The sequence below is a fragment of the Gymnoscopelus braueri genome (assembly GCF_963280865.1).
Source record: "Gymnoscopelus braueri genome assembly, chromosome: 4".
Taxonomy (NCBI): Eukaryota; Metazoa; Chordata; class Actinopteri; order Myctophiformes; family Myctophidae; genus Gymnoscopelus; species Gymnoscopelus braueri.
Window position 1 is genome coordinate 12,884,120 of NC_137605.1, and position 20,251 is coordinate 12,904,370.

Genomic DNA, 20,251 nt, shown 5'->3' on the forward strand with positions numbered 1-20,251 from the left:
ATTTATGGAATAGTGGTTTAAATTCGGTCTAAATTATAGAACGAATCTAGACCAGCTAATTTAGGTCTAAAAAAAAAACGGACGTCTAATATTCGACTATGGCTCACTGGGCAGCAAGTGAACAGAGAACAATAATAATCCAGTTGCTACACAACTGAGAACACCTTAAATACTCTGGCTGTCTCATTAACTCAGACACACTCAGCTGGGTGACAAGGCCACACAGAGAGGGGGTGTGCTTTAGCTACACACGGAGAGAAAGAGAGATTCATTTATGGTGTTTTAATGTTTAAAAAGCAACAAGAAAAACATTACATAAATGAGTGTCTAGTGGTTAGTAAGGCCATAGCTGAGTGGTTAGTGAGCCCGCCTAGGGAGTCAGAGGCCCTGTTGCCCCAGGTACGATTCCAGGCCAGGCCAGGCCAAGTCAGCAATTGTGTTGATGAAATGAAATATGTCACTGAGCAAGACTCTTAACCCCTAATTGCTCACAGGCCCTCATTGGAAACAAGACTGCAAGGACTTTCATGAACAGACCTGTTAAAGGAATTATCCTTACATTGTTCCAGAGCCACAGTGCAACTCCTGTTGTCATGGATACCACAGCCAGTAGACAGGTGTTAAATTAACACAGGATTTTACTGTGTGAGAGTTTTCAGTCAGAATTAGCTTATCTCTCCCTGTTATATGGACTGTTTATCATCACTTCACATGTTCACAGTCTCAGACACCAGGTTCTGTTTGAATACAGTATTTGAATTGCATTACAGGGAGATTATTCTGGTAAGGGACGTTTGCAAAGGACATTCTCCATTGTGTCTGAAACACATTCATCGCAAATGTGTTTTAATAGTCAATAAATGTGTACCAAGCAATAGAGAACAACGAGGAAGTTGGCACTGTGTAAGAAAAAAGAGTTAGGGCTCAAGGGCCACATTTACGAGATCAGCCCAATGTTCCTAATAAATAAATAAATCATGATTAGAAGAGTCCAATCACTCAAATTACACCACCTCTGTCAGCTTTACAGGGCTCAATGTGTTTACCAGGTACAAGACATACGTACATAATGTGCTCAACAGGACAGTTCATCTAAATTGTTCAAATTACCTTTTCCTTTGTTTTTTAAAGCTGATAATAAATAGACTGACAGAGGTTTAACACAGGTTTGGACTAAACAAACTCTTAATGAGTTCAAGTGTTTGGCTTGTCGGAGGGAAACACTAGCCACTCTGATACCGTCAGTTGAAGCTGGGTAAAGGCAGACATTTAAATAAAGCTACGATCCGCAGGTTTTATGCCGCTACCGACCGTGAGAGGTAATTTTAGCGATGTCTGAACTACAATAAAGATGGTGCAACGGTGTCTGAACTACAATAAAGATGGTGCCACATTTAGTGTTCAATCCAATCAGGCGCATTGCACTGTCTTCTTCAAATAACTGCCAACCAGTCCAGTTGGTGTCCATACCCGACACCAGGGTTGACATTTCTCAATGGAAGAGTAGGGAGGCCACCTCCAATCATTGCAGATGTGCTATAACATACTGTACTCTACCATAGACTGATTAAATAACATTTTATTAATACAAATAAATCCCAGATTGTGGCTTTAACATGATCTAAAAAATTACTCAAAGTACCCAGTTTACTAACCAGATCTCATCTGGTTAGTAAACCAGATGCTGTCTCTGGGTATTATTAACCCATTCAATCCGGGAACACATCTGTGTCATTTTAATATTTATTTGGCTATTAAAAAAATAGCAGATATACAAGCTCATAGCGTGGCAAGAGTGTCACACTATGAGCTTGTAGATCTGCTATTAAAAAAAAAAAAAAAAAAACGTGAACATGTGTGCAAATCTTTGAATATTTTCAGGCCAAAAAGTGAATCGGCCTGTTTTTTTTTAATGGATATTGATATGCCTTGGATAAAGGCGCTATGTACAAATTCACCATTAATTAATGACAAGTTTAGTACTGTAGCCTACCCAACAACACCCTGTTGTCTAATCTCCAAGAAACTAGCTGTGATGTAACCCAGGGGTCTTCAACAGGGGGTCCTGAATATCAGCTCCAGGCTTTCCAGTTTACCCCAAAATATAGCTTTATGTGCTGTGGTTAACATTTAGATACATTAGGCAACATGCCTTTACTGTATGTTAACACTACAGACAGTTGTGAAATACAGTACATTATAGGCTGTGTTCTTTTATTTATTTTCTTAATCTTGGGATTTGTGAGGCTTTTATATCAGTGGAAGACACCTGTTCAAATACATATACGATCATAATATGCCTGACAAATATCATAACAAAGAAAGGTTGGAAATGGAAATGTGATAACAGTGTGTGTGTGTGTGTGTGTGTGTGTGTGTGTGTGTGTGTGTGTGTGTGTGTGTGTGTGTGTGTGTGTGTGTGTGTGTGTGTGTGTGTGTGTGTGTGTGTGTGTGTGTGTGTGTGTGTGTGTGTGTGTGTGTGTGAAATTGTGAAATTGTATAATTGCTTTATTGTGTTAGCCTAGATGTTCAACTATCTGCTGTACATAATGCAGAGCATTGCAACATTTGATCCATTGTCTGTACACTCTTTTGTAGATAACTTTTGATCCATTATAAATGTTTGTACTCTCTTTTGTACATAACTTTGATCCATTATAAATGTCTGTACTCTCTTTTGTACATAACTTTGATCTATTATAAATGTTTGTGCTCTCTTTTGTAGATAACTTTGATCCATTATAAATGTTTGTACTCTCTTTTGTACATAACTTCGCTGTTACATTAGTTTGTCTGCCTCTTGCATTTGTGAGGAAATTATATAATTTGTTCTATAGCGGCACTCAGTGGTTAATTTCAGGCATGACACTGTCACAAGTTGTAAAACTGAAAACTCTTTGCTGAAGAAAAACTAAACACCTCAAAGGGCAGAAGTCAAATTCAGAAATACTGCTCAAAAACAGGAACTCGAGCAGGAGAACAAGGCAGCAAATGAACAGAGAACAAATAATTCAGCAACTTAACTAAGCGCACAGCACATTTTATACTCTGGCTGTCTCAATAACTCAGACACACACAGCATTATGCGGTGGATCCTGGTACTTAGTGTCCAGCTGGCTAGATGATTCACTGGACTGATCATTCAGTTAACCTCTGTCTTTCAGACCAACAACACCCATGCTATCTACTCCAACAGTTTATTTATCTACTCTGCATATAATGTCTCAACTCCTGTGAGTTTTCCCTTCTCCTGTGTCTATCCTCTGGACACAGAGACCAGCCTAGATATGGCTATCAGACCAAACCTTCACTAAGTAAACTAGTTACAGTGAGAACACAGTTAATTTACAGGTATACAGGTTAGTAAGCCATTCTCACTGCACTAAATTACATTGCATAAAAATGTCATCCACAGTACAGAGTGTGTTTTGGATGGTCATTCTGTATTAGTTCATCAGCCATCATTATAAGCTATCTAGTTGCTGCCATACAATAACAGACTAGTTACATTTCTGGCTTAAATTTGTTTCGCTGCTGTAAAATGTTGATCTAGGCTAATTATTTGTATGGCACATTTTATACATAGGAAAACCCACATAAAAAGCTACAATCCATAACTTTTTTGGTCTCCCTATTCTTCCACTAAGAAGTCTAGGCCCTGTGTTCGGGTAGAACCACTGTAGAGAGACCTGTGACTTGCATATTACAGATTGCAGCTTTAAGCAGGTTTCAAGTCTCCACAATATAATTTACATACCATACTGAAATTAACTGAATCCAATGGCTTATATCAAACAAACCACAATATAAATATGCCTTAGATAATGCGTGTCAAGAATACCTATGTGCTAAACATGCCAGACCACTGATAAATGCCACGTTCCCTTGACAGGCTTGAAGGTGGCATGATAGGTGTGGGTTCACCAGCCAACACCTCCATGTCCTTGTTCCAAAACTCCAACTACACAGAGTCTTACCCAGCAGGCCCAGTCACCCTGCCAGTGGGCTCTGCCCTGTATGTAGGAGTATCTGTAGGAGAAAAGGATCCAGGGTTTGTGGTCACTCTGGACGACTGCTACATCGCCACTCACTCCTCCAACCCTGATGACCTCATGCGGCACTTCCTCATTCAAAACAAGTATGTTTCATTCTACAGCCTCAGCAGATAGATTGTGTCACAATAAACAAGAAATGAAAGAGAAGGTTGGGTGGGAGTGGGGTATGGGGTGTGTGGTGATGTTAATTAATTAATTAATTAATAAAGAATGAGGGATGAAATTGGGAAGATTTGTGTCGACTCCTATTTGCTTAACTATGTGCTTACTGTTATTCCTTCACCAACAGTGTGAACCAGTGGGCATCTTTAAATAAACTCCAACATATGCCATTTATCTTATGTTTCTAATCAATAAACAAAACAAATATATTTTGTATGAAATAAAATGCACAATGATATGGTGAAATCAGCATCTTCAAGGTTCATTTTCTTTGTACTTGAATTCAAGCTCTATGCTTTGTAATCAATAAACCATATGAACACTGATATTTGAAGCATTTGTCGCCCCTCTTATTTGTGGAAGTGGAATAACTTTTGGGTCTGCATAGTTTCGAGGCCCCTTATTGTCCGATTACAATTTGGGTATATTTGTGGTATGGATGTCACAAGTGCCTTGTTGCTGACCGGATCACCACCATGCCAATAATGATGGTAAAGCACACCTTCTTGTGTAAAGAAGCTTAAATGAAAGCTGATATGATCACGTATAACAGAGAAAATATAGCCTTAAGATTTCCTATTGGTAAAATATTAAAATACTTTACCCATTTTCACATTAGATTTTAGAAAAGGAACTTGTTAAAGCTTGCTTTTAGTCTCTTTTTACTTATTGTGTTAATCCATTAAAACCGGGAAAGCATCTGTGTCATTTTAGATTTTAGCTATACTGTAAATATAGCAACATAAGTTTTAAAAAAAACTCTTTACTCGATTTAGAACAGTGGTGTAGAACAATGGTTCTCAAAAATAGCAGATGTACAAGCTCACAGCGCGGCATGAAATTAACATTACTTCAGTCTGCTCTCATTTTGAAAGCCTGTAACATACTCCAACTGAGCTAACAGGATAGGCAATAAGAACAAAATGACGTCATTCAGTACTTTGGCAGTGGCTGTCAGCACTTTGTTCAGTAGTTCTCGCACCTCACTCGATGCGCTAATGGTTTATATTGTTTAATTTCAGTCAGCAAAGTACCATGGACTGTTTTTGAAAAAAAATAACTTTAGCTGCCGATAATCCCTCTCTGGGCGTTTAAAAGAAATGTAATGTATTTTTGCTTCGTGTTTTGTATTGAGCCGCTATACATGCTGTCTGTCACAAGCCGACACCTCCCCACATGCTAGGGAAAACAATACTGCATCCCGTCCCTCATTGCTCCTCCTTGTACATGTCTTCCACAACGGGCACCAGTCATAAAGTCTACTGTAGCACTCGTCTTGTCTGTGTCGTTAAACATATAAATATATTCCAACAAACACAGACAAGATGGCTATTAATTCATGGATAGAGATACTGTAGCACACACTTTGTCACCAGAAATGTCGAAATCTCAGAGACAAATTGTACGCCAGCATGTTGGATATTGATGAAAAGAAACACTAAGTGGGAGGGGTCTAGTATTCAGAACTCAGCGGAGTTCTGAGGCAGAATAAAACACTCTTGTCCTCGCCAAACTTTCCTCTATTCGGAGGGCCCTTCCGAAACCGAAAAAAAGCTGCAGCCTTAACTGGCTACATGTCGTGTGCGTAGTACATCAGCACATACTGTATACCATTGCAAAGTTGTTTTGTTGGTTGAATATTTTATGAATTGCAACATTGTTTGTGGGATATCATTCATTTATGTCCTTGCCATCCATGGAGAGAGGTCACTGCTCATTTACAGTAGCCACAATTTTGACTGCCTTCTCTTAACACCATAGAAGTGCTTTTCAGAGAGTTAGGGCCCTATTCCTGGTTGAAGTTGCTAAAGCCACTAATATCGGATTTAGGACTAGGCAAGGGGCGTTACCCCGCAAAAGTTGCTATTCTGGGACACCTGCTTTACCCGCAAAACACCTGCACTACCCGTTACATTATGCATAGGTGTGGTTTGGGCGTTATAATGATAAAACCAATCACCGTGCCAGATGCCATTACCTTTAAGAGAAGACTGCACTACCCATTATCCCCAATCCAATCTTAGGCTCTCCTATCTCCCTGTCTGCAGTGTTGCCTGGTCTGATTATTATAAGCCACTTTGGGCTTGTTTTTCTGAAGTTGCTTGTAAATAATGGTAGAACGGTTGTGAGCTTGTATATCGTCTATTTTCAAATAGCCAACATATATAAATATGCACATTGTTTAATGGACGACATATATAGGTTTGAAGTGCTCATGTGGCCTATTATAGTCGCTTATTTTGGGCTTGTTTTCATAGACCAGGTTGCTTATTTCTCGCAAATTCTGGCAAAAACTCTGCAGCCGCACTGTGGGGATTTATCATGGAAACATACACCCGACGTTGGGTTTCTAAGCTCTGGACTTTGATTGCCTTTCAATAAAACCACATTTGATAGACATAAGTATCACCTACATGTTACTGATTAGAGAGATTTTTTTTTTTGGTAATCAGTCCATTATTTCCTGCGTAATCGATGAATAAAACTGACGTGTGTAAATTGGAGCATTGCATTGCACAATGCACAAATTGTCTTCTTTAAATAGACTATCATCTTATATAAATACAATTGACACCCTCCCTTCTGCTGATTATAAGGAAATTAGAATCACAGAGATTTGTTGACAATAATAGCCTAGTAGAGAGAGGTGCGCGCTGTGCGCCCTGACCGTCTCTAGGAATCCATAGTCCATATTCACACGGCGGCCATTTTGGAATTTAACATTGCGTTGCTGTGGCAACTGGGGTGGCATTTCATTGAGTTAATGGCAATATGGCCGCCGTGTGAATATGGTCTATTGCAGACTGTGCGCTCTACAAACAAAGTTGGCACTGCGGGTGGTTTTAGAGTCCGCTGTGTGCTTTCCCAAAGGTCTGTGGGCAGAATAGCAATTTTGGGAATATAGCAACAACACGCCCACGACCACACCTCCACCCGCAAATAATGGAATCGGCATAATGGAGAGCGGGTATAGCAAGCGCAGAATAGCGTTTAGGGACAGTGCCAGTTCCGTTATCCGTATTTCAGGGGTAATGGGTAGAAAATCACGGTTAATGGTTAACGGGTACGGCTTTAGATTGGTCTGGAATAGGGCGGTGAGTCTCAGAAAGTACATGAAGACAAGCTGGTGGGTTAAAGCAGCTATATTTGTTTGTAACTGATCTGATAAAAAACTTGATAAATTGTATTGTGTGATACATCACAGTGTTAGTACATTGCTCATGAGCAAGCAAGCTGGCTAACCCACCAATCTAGACCCCACGCAGTCATTGATTAAACACTGAATTATCTTTCCATTTTCTTTTCTCGTGCTGATTACATACAGTATAACAATTAGTTAAAGGTTTAGATAGTTACAAAACTTTGAAAAGTACTGTAACTAGTACTAGCTGTTTTGCTATAGTTGTTGTCCTTTCACCTCCATAAAATAAATCTAAATTATAACTGGTTCTGGGGTTGCCTGAATTGTCTTTACTTTTTAACTTTGAAAGATGTTACTGCATATTGAATTTAGACTCATTGTGTTGTGCAACTAATACAAAAATGAAAATAAAAAATCCTGCGTCTAAAGATTAGATTGAAGCACATCAGGTGTGCTGTCACACCAGTTATTTTGGAATGAGGCCAGTCACCCACACCACAAAGCTGTTATAACTAGTGCAAAAGAGAAGTTATTTGGCACCGATAAATAAGTCACACCCACACTTTGATGGGAACAAATATTGAAGGCATGAGGAAGAAATGTAATAATAATAGAGCACTGGTGGAGATTGAATGGCAAGAAAAACAACCACATTTGCCAATAACTGTCATGTTGTCATCGTAGCCAGGTTCAACTTAATGTTGTTGTTGTATAAATCCTGCTTATCTTGCTGGGTCGGTGGACAGAACACACACACACACACACACACACACACACACACACACACACACACACACACACACACACACACACACACACACACACACACACACACACACACACACAGACACACAAAGACACAGACACAGACACAGACACAGACACAGACACAGACACAGACACAGACATAGACATAGACACAGGCACAGGCACAACAGCTCCGTGAATTCAAGTCTCCATGGGGTGAGTAATCGATAGAAAAAAAAAACATTTTGGGGGTGAACTATCCCTTTAACATCAACATTACTTCAGTCTACTCTCTCCTTTCTAACTGGCTATACAGTGCATGTCATCAGTGCAGTACATGTGTTGTATCAGCACATCTGAACCATTGCAAAGTTGTTTTGTTGGTTGCATACGTGTGAATTACAATATACTGCAGTGTATGCACAACATGTGAAAACAAATGCATGGACGTACTTCGGCAGCGTGCACAAGAAATGTGGTGTTGATCAGTCCAGCAGTTTGGAAGATTAGCCCCCCAAACAGTCAAACAGACAGACACACAATCATGTGCAATAACATAATCCCCCCCATTTGCCATTGGCCTGCTGGAGATAATACATTCAATGTTGTGAGTTAAATCTGGTACATTTGTTTGTTTGTATTTGTAACTGAATTGGCAAAGAACTTGTAGTAGTTGTCTCCGCCAGGCCGAAAGACACACACACACACACACACACACACACCCCCACACACACACACACACACACACACACACGCACACACGCACACATGCACACACACACACACACACACACACACACACACACACACACACACACACACACACACACCATAACAGGGCCGTGGGAAGACGTTTTAGGTTTCGGATGCTGCATGCGTGCCTAGCGTGTGCGCTCGCGCGCAAAAAAAATATGTTTTTTGCGTTTTTTGGTACTTTAATTTGGTTAATTCGGTTCCGGAACACATATTGCACTAAATCCCCCCCAAATAACGACCAACAACAACAGGCACATTATGCAAAAATGTTTTGAATATTTTATTCAATCTTTTTATTTTTCATTCATTATTTTTAGGCTGCAGCCCCCTCAGCACCCCTACTCCCCACAGCTATATATATACTCACTAACCCTCCTATGTACCTGTCCAACAATACAATACAATATCACATCATATCCTATCATATCATATCATATCATATCATATCATATCATATCATATCATATCATATCACATCATATCATATCTTATCATATATCATATCATCATATATCATATTATATCATATAACTAAAAACACACATCCCTGGTTCTGGTGACTGATATTGTCCTTTGATTGAGGAGACCTTCATTTCATTATGTTAATGTTTTCCGTAATGTTGCATCAAGACATATGGCATGGCTACAAGGATGTTCAGGCCCTGCAATACATGAACAATCTGTGTATTGCTGTTTGTATGACAGACACCTGTCATGGATGATCACACCCACACCTTGTAATGAGTGTGTGTAGATATGACTCAGCTCTGTCTGTGTTTAATTAGACAAGGTCATTTCTAACATACATGACATTTTTTAGTGTCACCTTCCCAACCATCAATCATGGAAGGTCACTTCCGGAAGTGGAGATGTTCACAAAGTGGGCAGTCACTGTTGAGCTCTAGAGGCTTATAAATGCTCACCTCCAGGTTGAATCTTAAAACACGACCTCTGCAAGGTAATATGATATAGGCAAATAAGTTTCTGCATGTAACATATTTTGTCAATTTTCTACATTTACATTCTATCTTTTTTTCTTTCTTTGTGGTGCTGTAGTTTGTCTACATTTCTTTTGTATATCTCCAACAGGTTTGTGTCAGATCTCCAGGATGTGGACCATGGTCAGAGTGTCAGCTGTTCTGTTAGTTCTGTTCATACAGAATGCTACTGGAGACAGTCCAGGTAAGCTGGCTCTAATGTCCTCTTATTGGTATATTGGTTGGTTCGGTTGCTCCATCCTACATATTGATACTCACCTCTTATTAGCCAATCATTATCCGCAGACTGAGATCTTTGGGCAAAGCACTGCTCATTCCTAAAACGATTTCTTAAAAACAAACGTTTTTCATTGTGTAGCTGTTAGGTTTGAGTGTTTGTACTGCAGGCTTGTTCCCAACAAGTCAGACATTATGACAAATGTGACCTGATCATGGCAAAGGTGTGCCCAGAGAGATGGAAAGGGAGAATGGTGACAACATAAATTGCTGAACATAAGTAATAATCTTTATTTTTATAGCACTTTTCTTAACAGTATTACAAAGTGCTTGTACAGTTAAAAACAATTATCAAAAAATAATGTCAATAATGCAATAACAATATTGAAATACCTGTATGTCAGATAACTGATTAACAAGGCAGTGAAACAATAACAATGATATAAATTGAGCAAGTGCAGATTATGTAATAATCTGAGGCACTTGCTTACTGTTTAGGGGAATAAAAAGGCCTTTATGTGGGTTTTTAAAAGCGATTTAAAACTTATTAGTTAGCTAGTTAATTTGAGGTCCTGTGGTAGGCTATTCCAGAGTCTGGGGGCCTTGATGGCAAAGGCCTGTGATCACCAACATAGATTTATAGGAACAACCAGCAGACCCAGATCAGATAACCTCAGGGTACGCACTGGCACATTGGGTTTTAGCATATCAATTAGATAGGTGGGTACCAGACTATGAAGAGCTTTACAAGTTCTCAGTAAAATCTTAAAATCAATCCTAAAAGAGAAGGGCACACAGTGAAGTGCAGCCAAAGCAGGTGTTCTGTGCTCAAATCTCCTAGTTCCAGTGATGAGCCTAGCTGCTGCATTCTGAAACTTTGACTGAGACCAGGACAGGAGGAGGAGTACAGGACATTAATACACGTGAGAATACACTAGAGCATAACAACACTTAAGATTTTCTGTAGATAGAAACGATTTTATCTTAAAAAAGGAAAAAAATCTAGGTCTCAAAACAAAGCTCGGAGTCAAATAGGACACCTACATTTATTGCAACAGGAGTCACATTGGTTGCCATGAGGCCTAGACTGTCTAGAATTTGGGCTCTTGCACTGAGGGGACCAAAAAGAAGAATCTCAGAATTATCTGAATTTTAGCTGCAAATAAGATATTAATAAGCTCTACTGTATGTCAGTTTTGATAAATTTAGCCCACTGACGATCCGCAAACAAACTGGTAGCAATTGGACTTACAGTGTAGTCTAGGAGATGTCAAAAAAATGGAAATGGTGGAAAATGGTGTCAGACACACTTTATAGTTTAAAAAAATAAATAATTCTAGGTGAGGATAGATGGTTGTCCATAGCACGTTTCATGTAATTAATATGTTTGGCACATGGCACCGTTTATTTTTATTCTTTCTTTTTTACTTTTTAAAGTTATCTTTGGTGAAAGTTTCATGTCTCTACCAATTACCATCTGCTTGAAATTTGCTCCATCTCCAGCCCACCTGCCAACCGCCGGCCCAGAGCTGGAAGCTCTGATAAGGATCGGCACCAGGGTGATTAGAGGACGGGACTGGAAATGGGGAACTCAGGTCAGACACAAAAAGAACAGTAGGCGATTAGAGTTAATGACTTTTGCACATAGAATCTGTTTTACAGACCAGTATATTTCACACAACACTCCTGATTAGTTCAAATGTATCTAATCAGGAGGTATTGTGGCAAAACAGGGAAAAGACCTCACCAAGGCAGGCTTGTAGAAACATAAAAAAGCCTTTATGGTATGGCTTATGCATAGCTAAAATAAATAAACAATTAGACATGCATGCTGTGTTGCGGCACACAGCCTTCATCAGGGTGACTAAACATGAATGCAGAACAAACATGGCTTTGAGTGCAGGCGACTAGATAAGGAGGCAGAGACACCCCACACTAGATCATAATGTGAAGCCTGTAAAACAAATAACAAACCTATTCCAAGAAACAATAAGAAACAGTTTGTAAAAAACAATTAAAGGACATGTTTTTTACACATCAATGTAGTAGGAAATGACATACTGCATTTGTCAATTGTAACACAACTTATGTTGTATATCAGTTGGAATGCAAACATATTTAAGCCATCAGGACATTTAATGATAAATATCCGATGGCTAAACATTACAGACAGGCTGGTCATGTTGGCCCCAGTTCCCTTAAGGTTATGGCCATTGAGGTGGTCCCCAATTTTCCGGAGAGGTGGGGATCGAGTCAAACGCCTTTTACAGAGTCAAACCTTTTGGATTTTTTAAACTCAAAGACATGGTGTTTCCAGGTCTAAATGAGGAAATAGATTTTTATAATTAATAAAAAAGTAATTTCTGCTAAGGGGTGGACTGGAATTAATGTGTTCTTATAGTAATGTTTGTTCATGTGTTAGATGTGCTTTTAATAATTCAATATTGGAGATTCAATTATTATTGTATTTTTTGCTGATGGGCTTGATTATGTTGTATCTATTTTTTTTCTTCACAAACTGTTTCTTATTGTTTCTTGGTATAGGTTTGTTTTTTGTTTTTTCACCCTGATGAAGGCTGTGTGGCATAATCCTTTCTATTCTTGTTATGCATTAGAGATACCAATAAAGGCTTTTGACATTTTTAAGTTAAGTTAAAGGGAAATACCACTCATTTTCAACATTGAACTATCTCTTTAATACACCTTAGAGCTGTTAAGTTGCCTTCTATGTTGCCTAGAACTGGATAATTGATTGAGGTCATGTGATCAGTGATATAAGCAGGTATATATATATATATATGCATATATATATATATATGCATATATATATATATATATATATATATATATATATATATATATATATATATATATATATATATATATATATATATATATATATATAATATATTTTAAAGAAATATTTATTCAAGGAAGATCTAGGTTTAGGAGAGGTGGTGTGGCGCACTAGTGCCCCCTATTGACGGGCCGCCACTGGTGTTCATCAACATTTAAAAATCAATAATCAAGAAGGGTACTTTTTTTAATCTAATTTTCCTTGAGATCCCAAGGTCGTTGATGAACATTTGTTCTCATAGTTTACATCAACACATTTGACACTGCCTTGTGTGCTCTGGTACAGGATGGAACGCCGCCTGGGCCCGGTGTGGTTACCGCTGTGAACGTGCAAACCAAATTGTACCGTGTCAAGTGGGATGCCGGGGGCACTATACCGGGTAGGCCCATACGGCAAATATGACCTTCAACTGGCAGAGCCACCAGCTACCACTGAACCTGCCACCACCCTGCCTGCCACCACCCATCCTGCCACCACCCTGCCTGTCACCACACTGCCTGCCACCACCCTGCCTGCCACCACACTGCCTGCCACCACCCTGCCTGCCACCACACTGCCTGCCACCACCCAGCCTGAGGTCTCTGACACAGAGGACAACACAGGTCAGCACAGTGAATTATAAAGTGAATGAAGAAATGAGTGCTGTCAAAAATGTGATAATAACACAATAACAACATTTTATCCCACAATAAAGACGTCATGAAATGGCTAGAGAAAGAGAGAGAGAGAGAGAGAGAGAGAGAGAGAGAGAGAGAGAGAGAGAGAGAGAGAGAGAGAGAGAGAGAGAGAGAGAGAGAGAGAAGAAAGAGAGAGAAAGACCTCCTATGGAGAGACACAATGCCCCCCAGGTACCTCATGTACCTCCAGGTACCATGGGCCAGTACTGCCGTCCGACTTAGCCTCTGTTGGTTCTGTTGACTGAGACTGTCGCTGCTGTTGGTGCAACAGTCACTGCTGATATTGCCGCTGTTTCTGGTTGGGCGTCATCTGGGCCCATCCCACGTGGGACCCTGTCACTGCCGTGCTCGCTGAACTGTACCTAGTAATCCTGCTATACCCCCCCACACACCAAGCATACTCTTTTCTTGGGAACGATCCTCTCACAGTACTCAGTGTGGTCTGTTATAACCTGACCTAAGCCATCAATATCATCCACTGTTGGACCTCCCTAGCAGTGGTGGACAGTAACCAAGTACAATTACTTGAGTACTGTCTCACTCTCTTGGTCGTCCTCAGACAAGCCCTTCATTATCGCTTCCCGTCCTCGTGACCGATGCCCGTGCGTTGGTTCCCACAGATGGGCAGACTCGGGAGATCTGGGCCACTCCATGTAAAATTGGCTATTTTGTCCAAAATGTTGAAAAAACATATATATTTTAAAAATGGTCTTAAGTAATGTAAAGTATGTTAAATAGCCAATTTAACACTGAGGTGCCCACTTTTCCTTGATGCCCACCTATCCGGTTAACAGACTCTACTGTCGCATAATTGTAGGAGAAACTGAGTTTGATTTGTGGGGGTAGGTTTGAGTTCCATACACCGTTCAGGCCCCTCCATGCAAGTGTCTTCCTATCTTGCTCGGTTGAGTTGACCCTTGAGCCCAGGTATTTGAAGTTCTTGACTTGCTTCAGAGCAGTGCCTCCTTTTGTTGTTAGAGGTGTATGTTAAGTACATATATATATATATATATACATGTTTTGAGTATACAGTATACAGTATATAGTATACATGTACTTTACCTGAGTATTTGTATTTTTGGACACATACTGACTTTCACTCCAGTACATTTCAAAGACAAATAGTATACTTTTTACTCCAATACATTTCAAGGCAGGGAAAAAGTTCATGAATGAATTAACGACTTAAGACCTATTTCCCATAGTGAAAATAGCCAATCTACAAGCCCACAACGCGTCTTTCATAGCACCATAAATTTTAAATAAAACCTTGCATAGTTTATTGTATTTTGTGTATTTTAAATGCATTATAAAAAGATCTTATACAAATAGAATAGCTCCACAATTCATAGATTTTTGATTGATTGAGAATAAATAAATGTTATATTAACAGTGTACTTTTTGGAAGTATCTTTGGAATTATACAGTGGCTTCCCTTCTTCCTTTCATATTTTCATAACATACTTATACAAAATACTTTACACTTCTAATTGGTTATTTTCCTCTTGCCCTCCTTGCTTTTTTTAATTTAATTTTTGTCCCCTCCTATCTTTCACCTCTTTAATTCATCTCCTGCCAGTTTCTGAACTTATTTGTGGTCAGAGTCAAATCCAGATTGGTCTGCTGCTGACTGCTCTGCAATCCTCTGGTCTGAATGGATCCTCTGGTCACCTGGCCGACCCGCGGTGCTCATCTTTCACAGAGCGTGATGGAACAGTGTGGTACCAAGTGGAACGTCAGGCTGACACCTGTGGGAACACATTGACGGTGAGGATTTGTCTGATAACGTGGCTGCCACAGTGATGCTGTTGGCCACAGTACAATATATATATATATATATATAGTTGGAATCCAAACTTACTTTGTGGTTGGACAAAGGTTGTTTAATTTTTTATTTTATTTTTACTATTTTATTTGTCATTCTGTTTAATTATGTGTTGTACTTGTATACTGATACTTTGTTTCGAGCTGGCTAGATGATTCACTGGACTGACCATTCTGTTAACCTCTGTCTTTCAGACCAACAACACCCATGCCATCTACTCCAACTTGTCTATCCTGCAAATAACTCACTTCCTGTGAGTTTTCCCTTCTCCTGTGTCTATCCTCTGGACATAGAGACCAGCCTAGATGTGGCTATCAGACCAAACCTTCAGTGAGTAACCTATTCTCAAAATTGCAAATGATAGTGAAAACACAGTGAATATACAATGTATTGCAGTACAATAAATGTGAACTGCATTGCACCAAACAGCCTTGGTACAGAACTGTGAAAAGACAGACAAATGAAAAAAGGTTACAGATTTAAGTGTGTTTTGAATGGTTCTTTATTAATTCATCTGCCATTGTTATAATGGCCTCTAGTTGCTGCCATACAAGAAGAGACTAATATATTACATTTCAGGCTTCAACTTGTTTCTCTGCTGTTATATTTTGATCCAGGCTAGAGAAACTACAGTATTTGTATGCCACATTTCATACATAGTTAATGTTGGCCATTAATATGTATTTTTTTCCAAGACAGTTCTTAAGTTTGCACTTAAAAAATGTTCTGCTACAGTGACAGCCAGCCACTCGGCCAAACCAAACCCATCTGATACCGTTTGATCCTTTACATGATATGTTTCCTTGACAGGCTTGAAGGTGGCATATCAGGTGTGGGTTCACCAACCAACACCTCCATGTCCTTGTTCCAAAACTCCAACTACACAGAGCCTTACCCAGCAGGCTCAGTCACCCTGCCAGTGGGCTCTGCCCTGTATGTAGGAGTATCTGTAGGGGAAACAGATCCAAGGTTTGCGGTCGTTCTGGACGACTGCTACGCCACTCACTCCTCCAGCCCTGATGACCTCATGAGACACTTCCTCATTCAAAACAAGTATGTTTCATTCTTCAGCCTCAGCAGATGGTTTGTGTCACAATAAACAAGAAATTAAAGAGAGAGTTGGGTGGGAGTGGGGGTTGTGATATCAACTATAATGTGAAGTCTTAGTCTTTGTATGAATGTAAAATCCTTATGAAAAGAGAAGAATGTTGGATGCAACAGTGATGTCGCATGAGTCTACAATAGCGTAGCATCTATAATGTGAAGACTGTTTATTATAAGTTCAGAGTCTTTGTATGAATTTAATCATTTAAATAAAAAGAAAAGACTGACGGATGAGCCTACAACGTGACCCTTCTTTTCTCCAGGTGTTCTATCAACCGTCGTCAGGTGACAGTGGTTGAGAGCGGCTCTTCCCTCCAGGCTCGTTTCTCTGCCCTGCTCTTCCTGTTCCATGGAGACTACAGAGATATCTACCTTCACTGCAGCCTCCACCTGTGTGACCAGAGAGCCTCCTCATGTTCTCCTGTAAGTTTCACACTTTCTTTCCACACTCTGCTGTTTCACACCAGACAGTTAAGTCAGTAGCAAACTGTGTGCTTACTGCTATTCCTTCACCATTCACAGGTTTGCTCAGGGAGGCGTCGTCGCTCCGTTTCCACACCTGTACCGTTTAAACCCATCAACATTGGACCAATCACCTGTGAGTATCAAGAACAACAATGAGAAAAACTGTATTTTATGAAATACAAGGATCTGAAGTGCTGACATCTCAATAATGTTAAAGTGGATTACATTTGTTTTTTGTGTTTTTCTCTTTGCTTTGGATCTTCAGGGGACAAGCTAGTGGAGTGAACCAGCGGACATCGTTAACTGACTCCAATATATTACATTTTCTAATCGTATGATTTGTATTTGGTGCGTAGGTTTCATAAATATGTTATGCTATGATTAATCTAATCTAACTAATCATTAACCATTTTTATATTTCTCTCTTCTGAAAAAATAAACAAATACTGTAATCAATAATATGGTAACAAATAAATGATGATTTGATCATTAAATTGCAAATCTGTGTCTGCTTCTTCAAGGTTCAAGTCCCAAATAAATCATTATATAGATATTTAGTAAATATAGAAATATGTGAATGATCAATGATGAAGTATATTCATACAAAAATAGAATATATGTAGCCTCAATGCTTATAAAAGTGCTTTAAAAATATCTTATCTTCAGTTTTGTAAGAAAACACACTGATCAACTAGAAAAAGTGCTCCTCGGAGCACAGGTCTCCGCCAGGTCAGGTAGGTTATCGTGGCCTCCTGGTGGCGCTATAATGTGAAAAGTGTGGCATTTCTTCTTAGGCCTTTGATGGCAATCGGACACTGCATTCATGATTTGAGGCATTTTGTTCCAAAAATGTGTTTTGCTAAATTAGACCTGCTGGTGGCGCTATAACAGGGCAATGTGGAAGGGTGGCATTTCTTCCTCATTGTAGTGCAAATGTTTGTGCATGTTTCACTGCAATCGGACCCTGCGTTCATGATTTGCGGCATTTTGTTGAAAACGGCCACTCCTGCAAGCTTTAGATGTCAATCTTAGCCAATCAGGATGGAATATGAAAACTCTAACAGATCCATCTTGATCACATGACTATAGAGATCATGTCTACCGATTTGTGTGAGATTTAGATACAATCTGAAGGAGTAATATCCAAAAATATGTTTTAGTCAGCCTCCTGGTGGCGCTATAAAAGGCAGTTGTGAAAAATGCAGGGCAAGGGTTTTTCCTTGACCTCTAGAAAGTGCACATACAAAGTTTTACACAGATCGGTGCAATTATAGGTAAAAAACAAATCGGCCTGTTATAGCACCACCATGAGGCTGATTTGAAAATCCATCCAGGGAGTGTGTGTGCACAGTTTTGCTGCGATCAAGCCAACAGTGCCAGAGATTAGCTGGTCACAGACGGACAGACGGACAGACGGACGGACGGACGGGGTGCAAAACATACTCTCTCGCCATGCCTTTCGGCCTGGCGGAGACATTGAAGGTTTTTCATATCCTTCTTGACATAAAAAATTGATGTCAAGGATATGAAAAACACGGAAATTAGTTATGACTCATATTTAATGTGTGTCATAACTAATTTAACTCAATAATGAAAAAACAAGGTGATACTGACAAGCACTTCTATTCAAACATCAACAATACATGAATCCTCCCTGTTTACACAGCAGTAGATTATTCACAATATACACACAATTATTAAACATAATATATCCTTCTCAGTAGGATGAACATCCAATGATTGGGCCATAATATACAGTACAATACCACAAATTATTTAACATTATCCAATCAAATACCACTAACCTTTTTCTTGATCAACCAATGAAATATCACAATCCTTCTGGTCTCGTTGGTTTAGGAGTTTTTCAGAGTGAATTCTTGCAATGGTGTCTGTGGACCAAGGGTGACGTAATCTTGTATTTAGTCTTTGCTTAGATTATTATTATTGCCAGCTTGCTTTGATGCTAAGTTGTGTTGTTGTTGTTGTTGTTGTTGCTGCTGTCTTTTGTTCAGAGCCAACAACAGAGGTGCAGATAGTAACGATTACTTACTCTCATTCACTCATTGTGTGGCAAAACTGTCTCAAAATCATACTTTAAGCTCATAAACAAATAAACAAGCCCATCCATACCTCCAGCATAGCTGCCTTTGTCTTGGGTTGTTACACCAATACTAGTAACCTACCATGTTTGATTTGATTTGGACATATTTTACATATCGTCTCTGTTTGGTGGAAACCATTATGTCCAAAACTGTTCCTTGAATCCTTCAGGATTCAAATTCAAGCAGCAAAAGTAGCAGATCTACAAGCTCAAAACGCATGTGGGTGCGAGCACGGGGCTACACTCTATTTTACATCTCACATTGTGTATGTTGCCAGGAAGCAGATTATGTCTTGCTTTGTAAATTATTTGTGCCGTTTTAAAATCCACCAAATCGAAAAAACATTCATTTGTGTGATCATGATATCCTACGTTAAATGCATTAAGAATAGTCAATAACCTATTTGTCTAAAGCCCACAAGAGAAAGTGATGTATAATTTGTGTGGAACACCGTGGATTAAAGCCGTGGAGCAACGCAAGCCTTTAGTGAGAGTGTTAGGACAAAGGAGACATCAAGTCCGAGGTGATAAGGTTTCTCTCCTTTCTTTTATTTGTCGACAAGGAGAATCCAGAATGGTGACTGCAAGGGTCCAGAAACGCAGCACACTGCTACTCTCTAAACAACATGTTTATATACAGTAGATTCGAAAGAGACGCTGTTTAACAAGAGCTCCTCCTCTGTCTCTTCTCAGCCAATCGGGAGCTGAACCGTCGTGGCCGGGCGGACAGCTACTGCGCATAATATTCTAGATCACACAGTACAAGGGAGTCAATTTAGCAATATCTACTTTTAGTACAGAACCATATTTCACAATGAAGTTTTGTTATTAGATTAATACTTTGCAAAATATACACTTTAGAATGACACCAGGAATTACATTCTTATTCATCTGTAAACAATAGTTAACTTTAAAAGCTTTAATGACACAGCATCCATTCATGTGAATACGTTTTACTACTCCTGGCTTTTTACCTATATTAAACCTACACAGGCCGTAGTTAAATACTTTTGTTCATTTTAACTTCAGTATATACTTTCACCAAGAGATAATAACATCGTAGTAACATTGTATTTTAACCCAGGTTTAAACTCCACCAGTAGCTCTGTTCTTAAAACGGGGCTGGGGGAGACACTGACTCTC

The 20,251-nt window shown here is 39.4% G+C and overlaps 1 protein-coding gene across 1 annotated transcript; it reads left to right on the plus strand.

Moving 5' to 3' along the window:
* The first annotated feature begins 9,733 nt into the window (after nt 1-9,733).
* LOC308083441 (uromodulin-like) lies at nt 9,734-17,329 on the plus strand. Its single transcript, XM_080425755.1, has 11 exons — nt 9,734-9,820; nt 9,952-10,044; nt 11,580-11,671; nt 13,219-13,312; nt 13,350-13,535; nt 15,190-15,360; nt 15,630-15,765; nt 16,246-16,488; nt 16,803-16,962; nt 17,062-17,137; nt 17,270-17,329. The coding sequence occupies exons 1-11, from the start codon at nt 9,778-9,780 to the stop codon at nt 17,287-17,289; spliced, it is 1,314 nt and encodes a 437-aa protein (XP_080281881.1). The 5' UTR covers nt 9,734-9,777; the 3' UTR covers nt 17,290-17,329.
* The last annotated feature ends 2,922 nt before the right edge of the window (nt 17,330-20,251 follow it).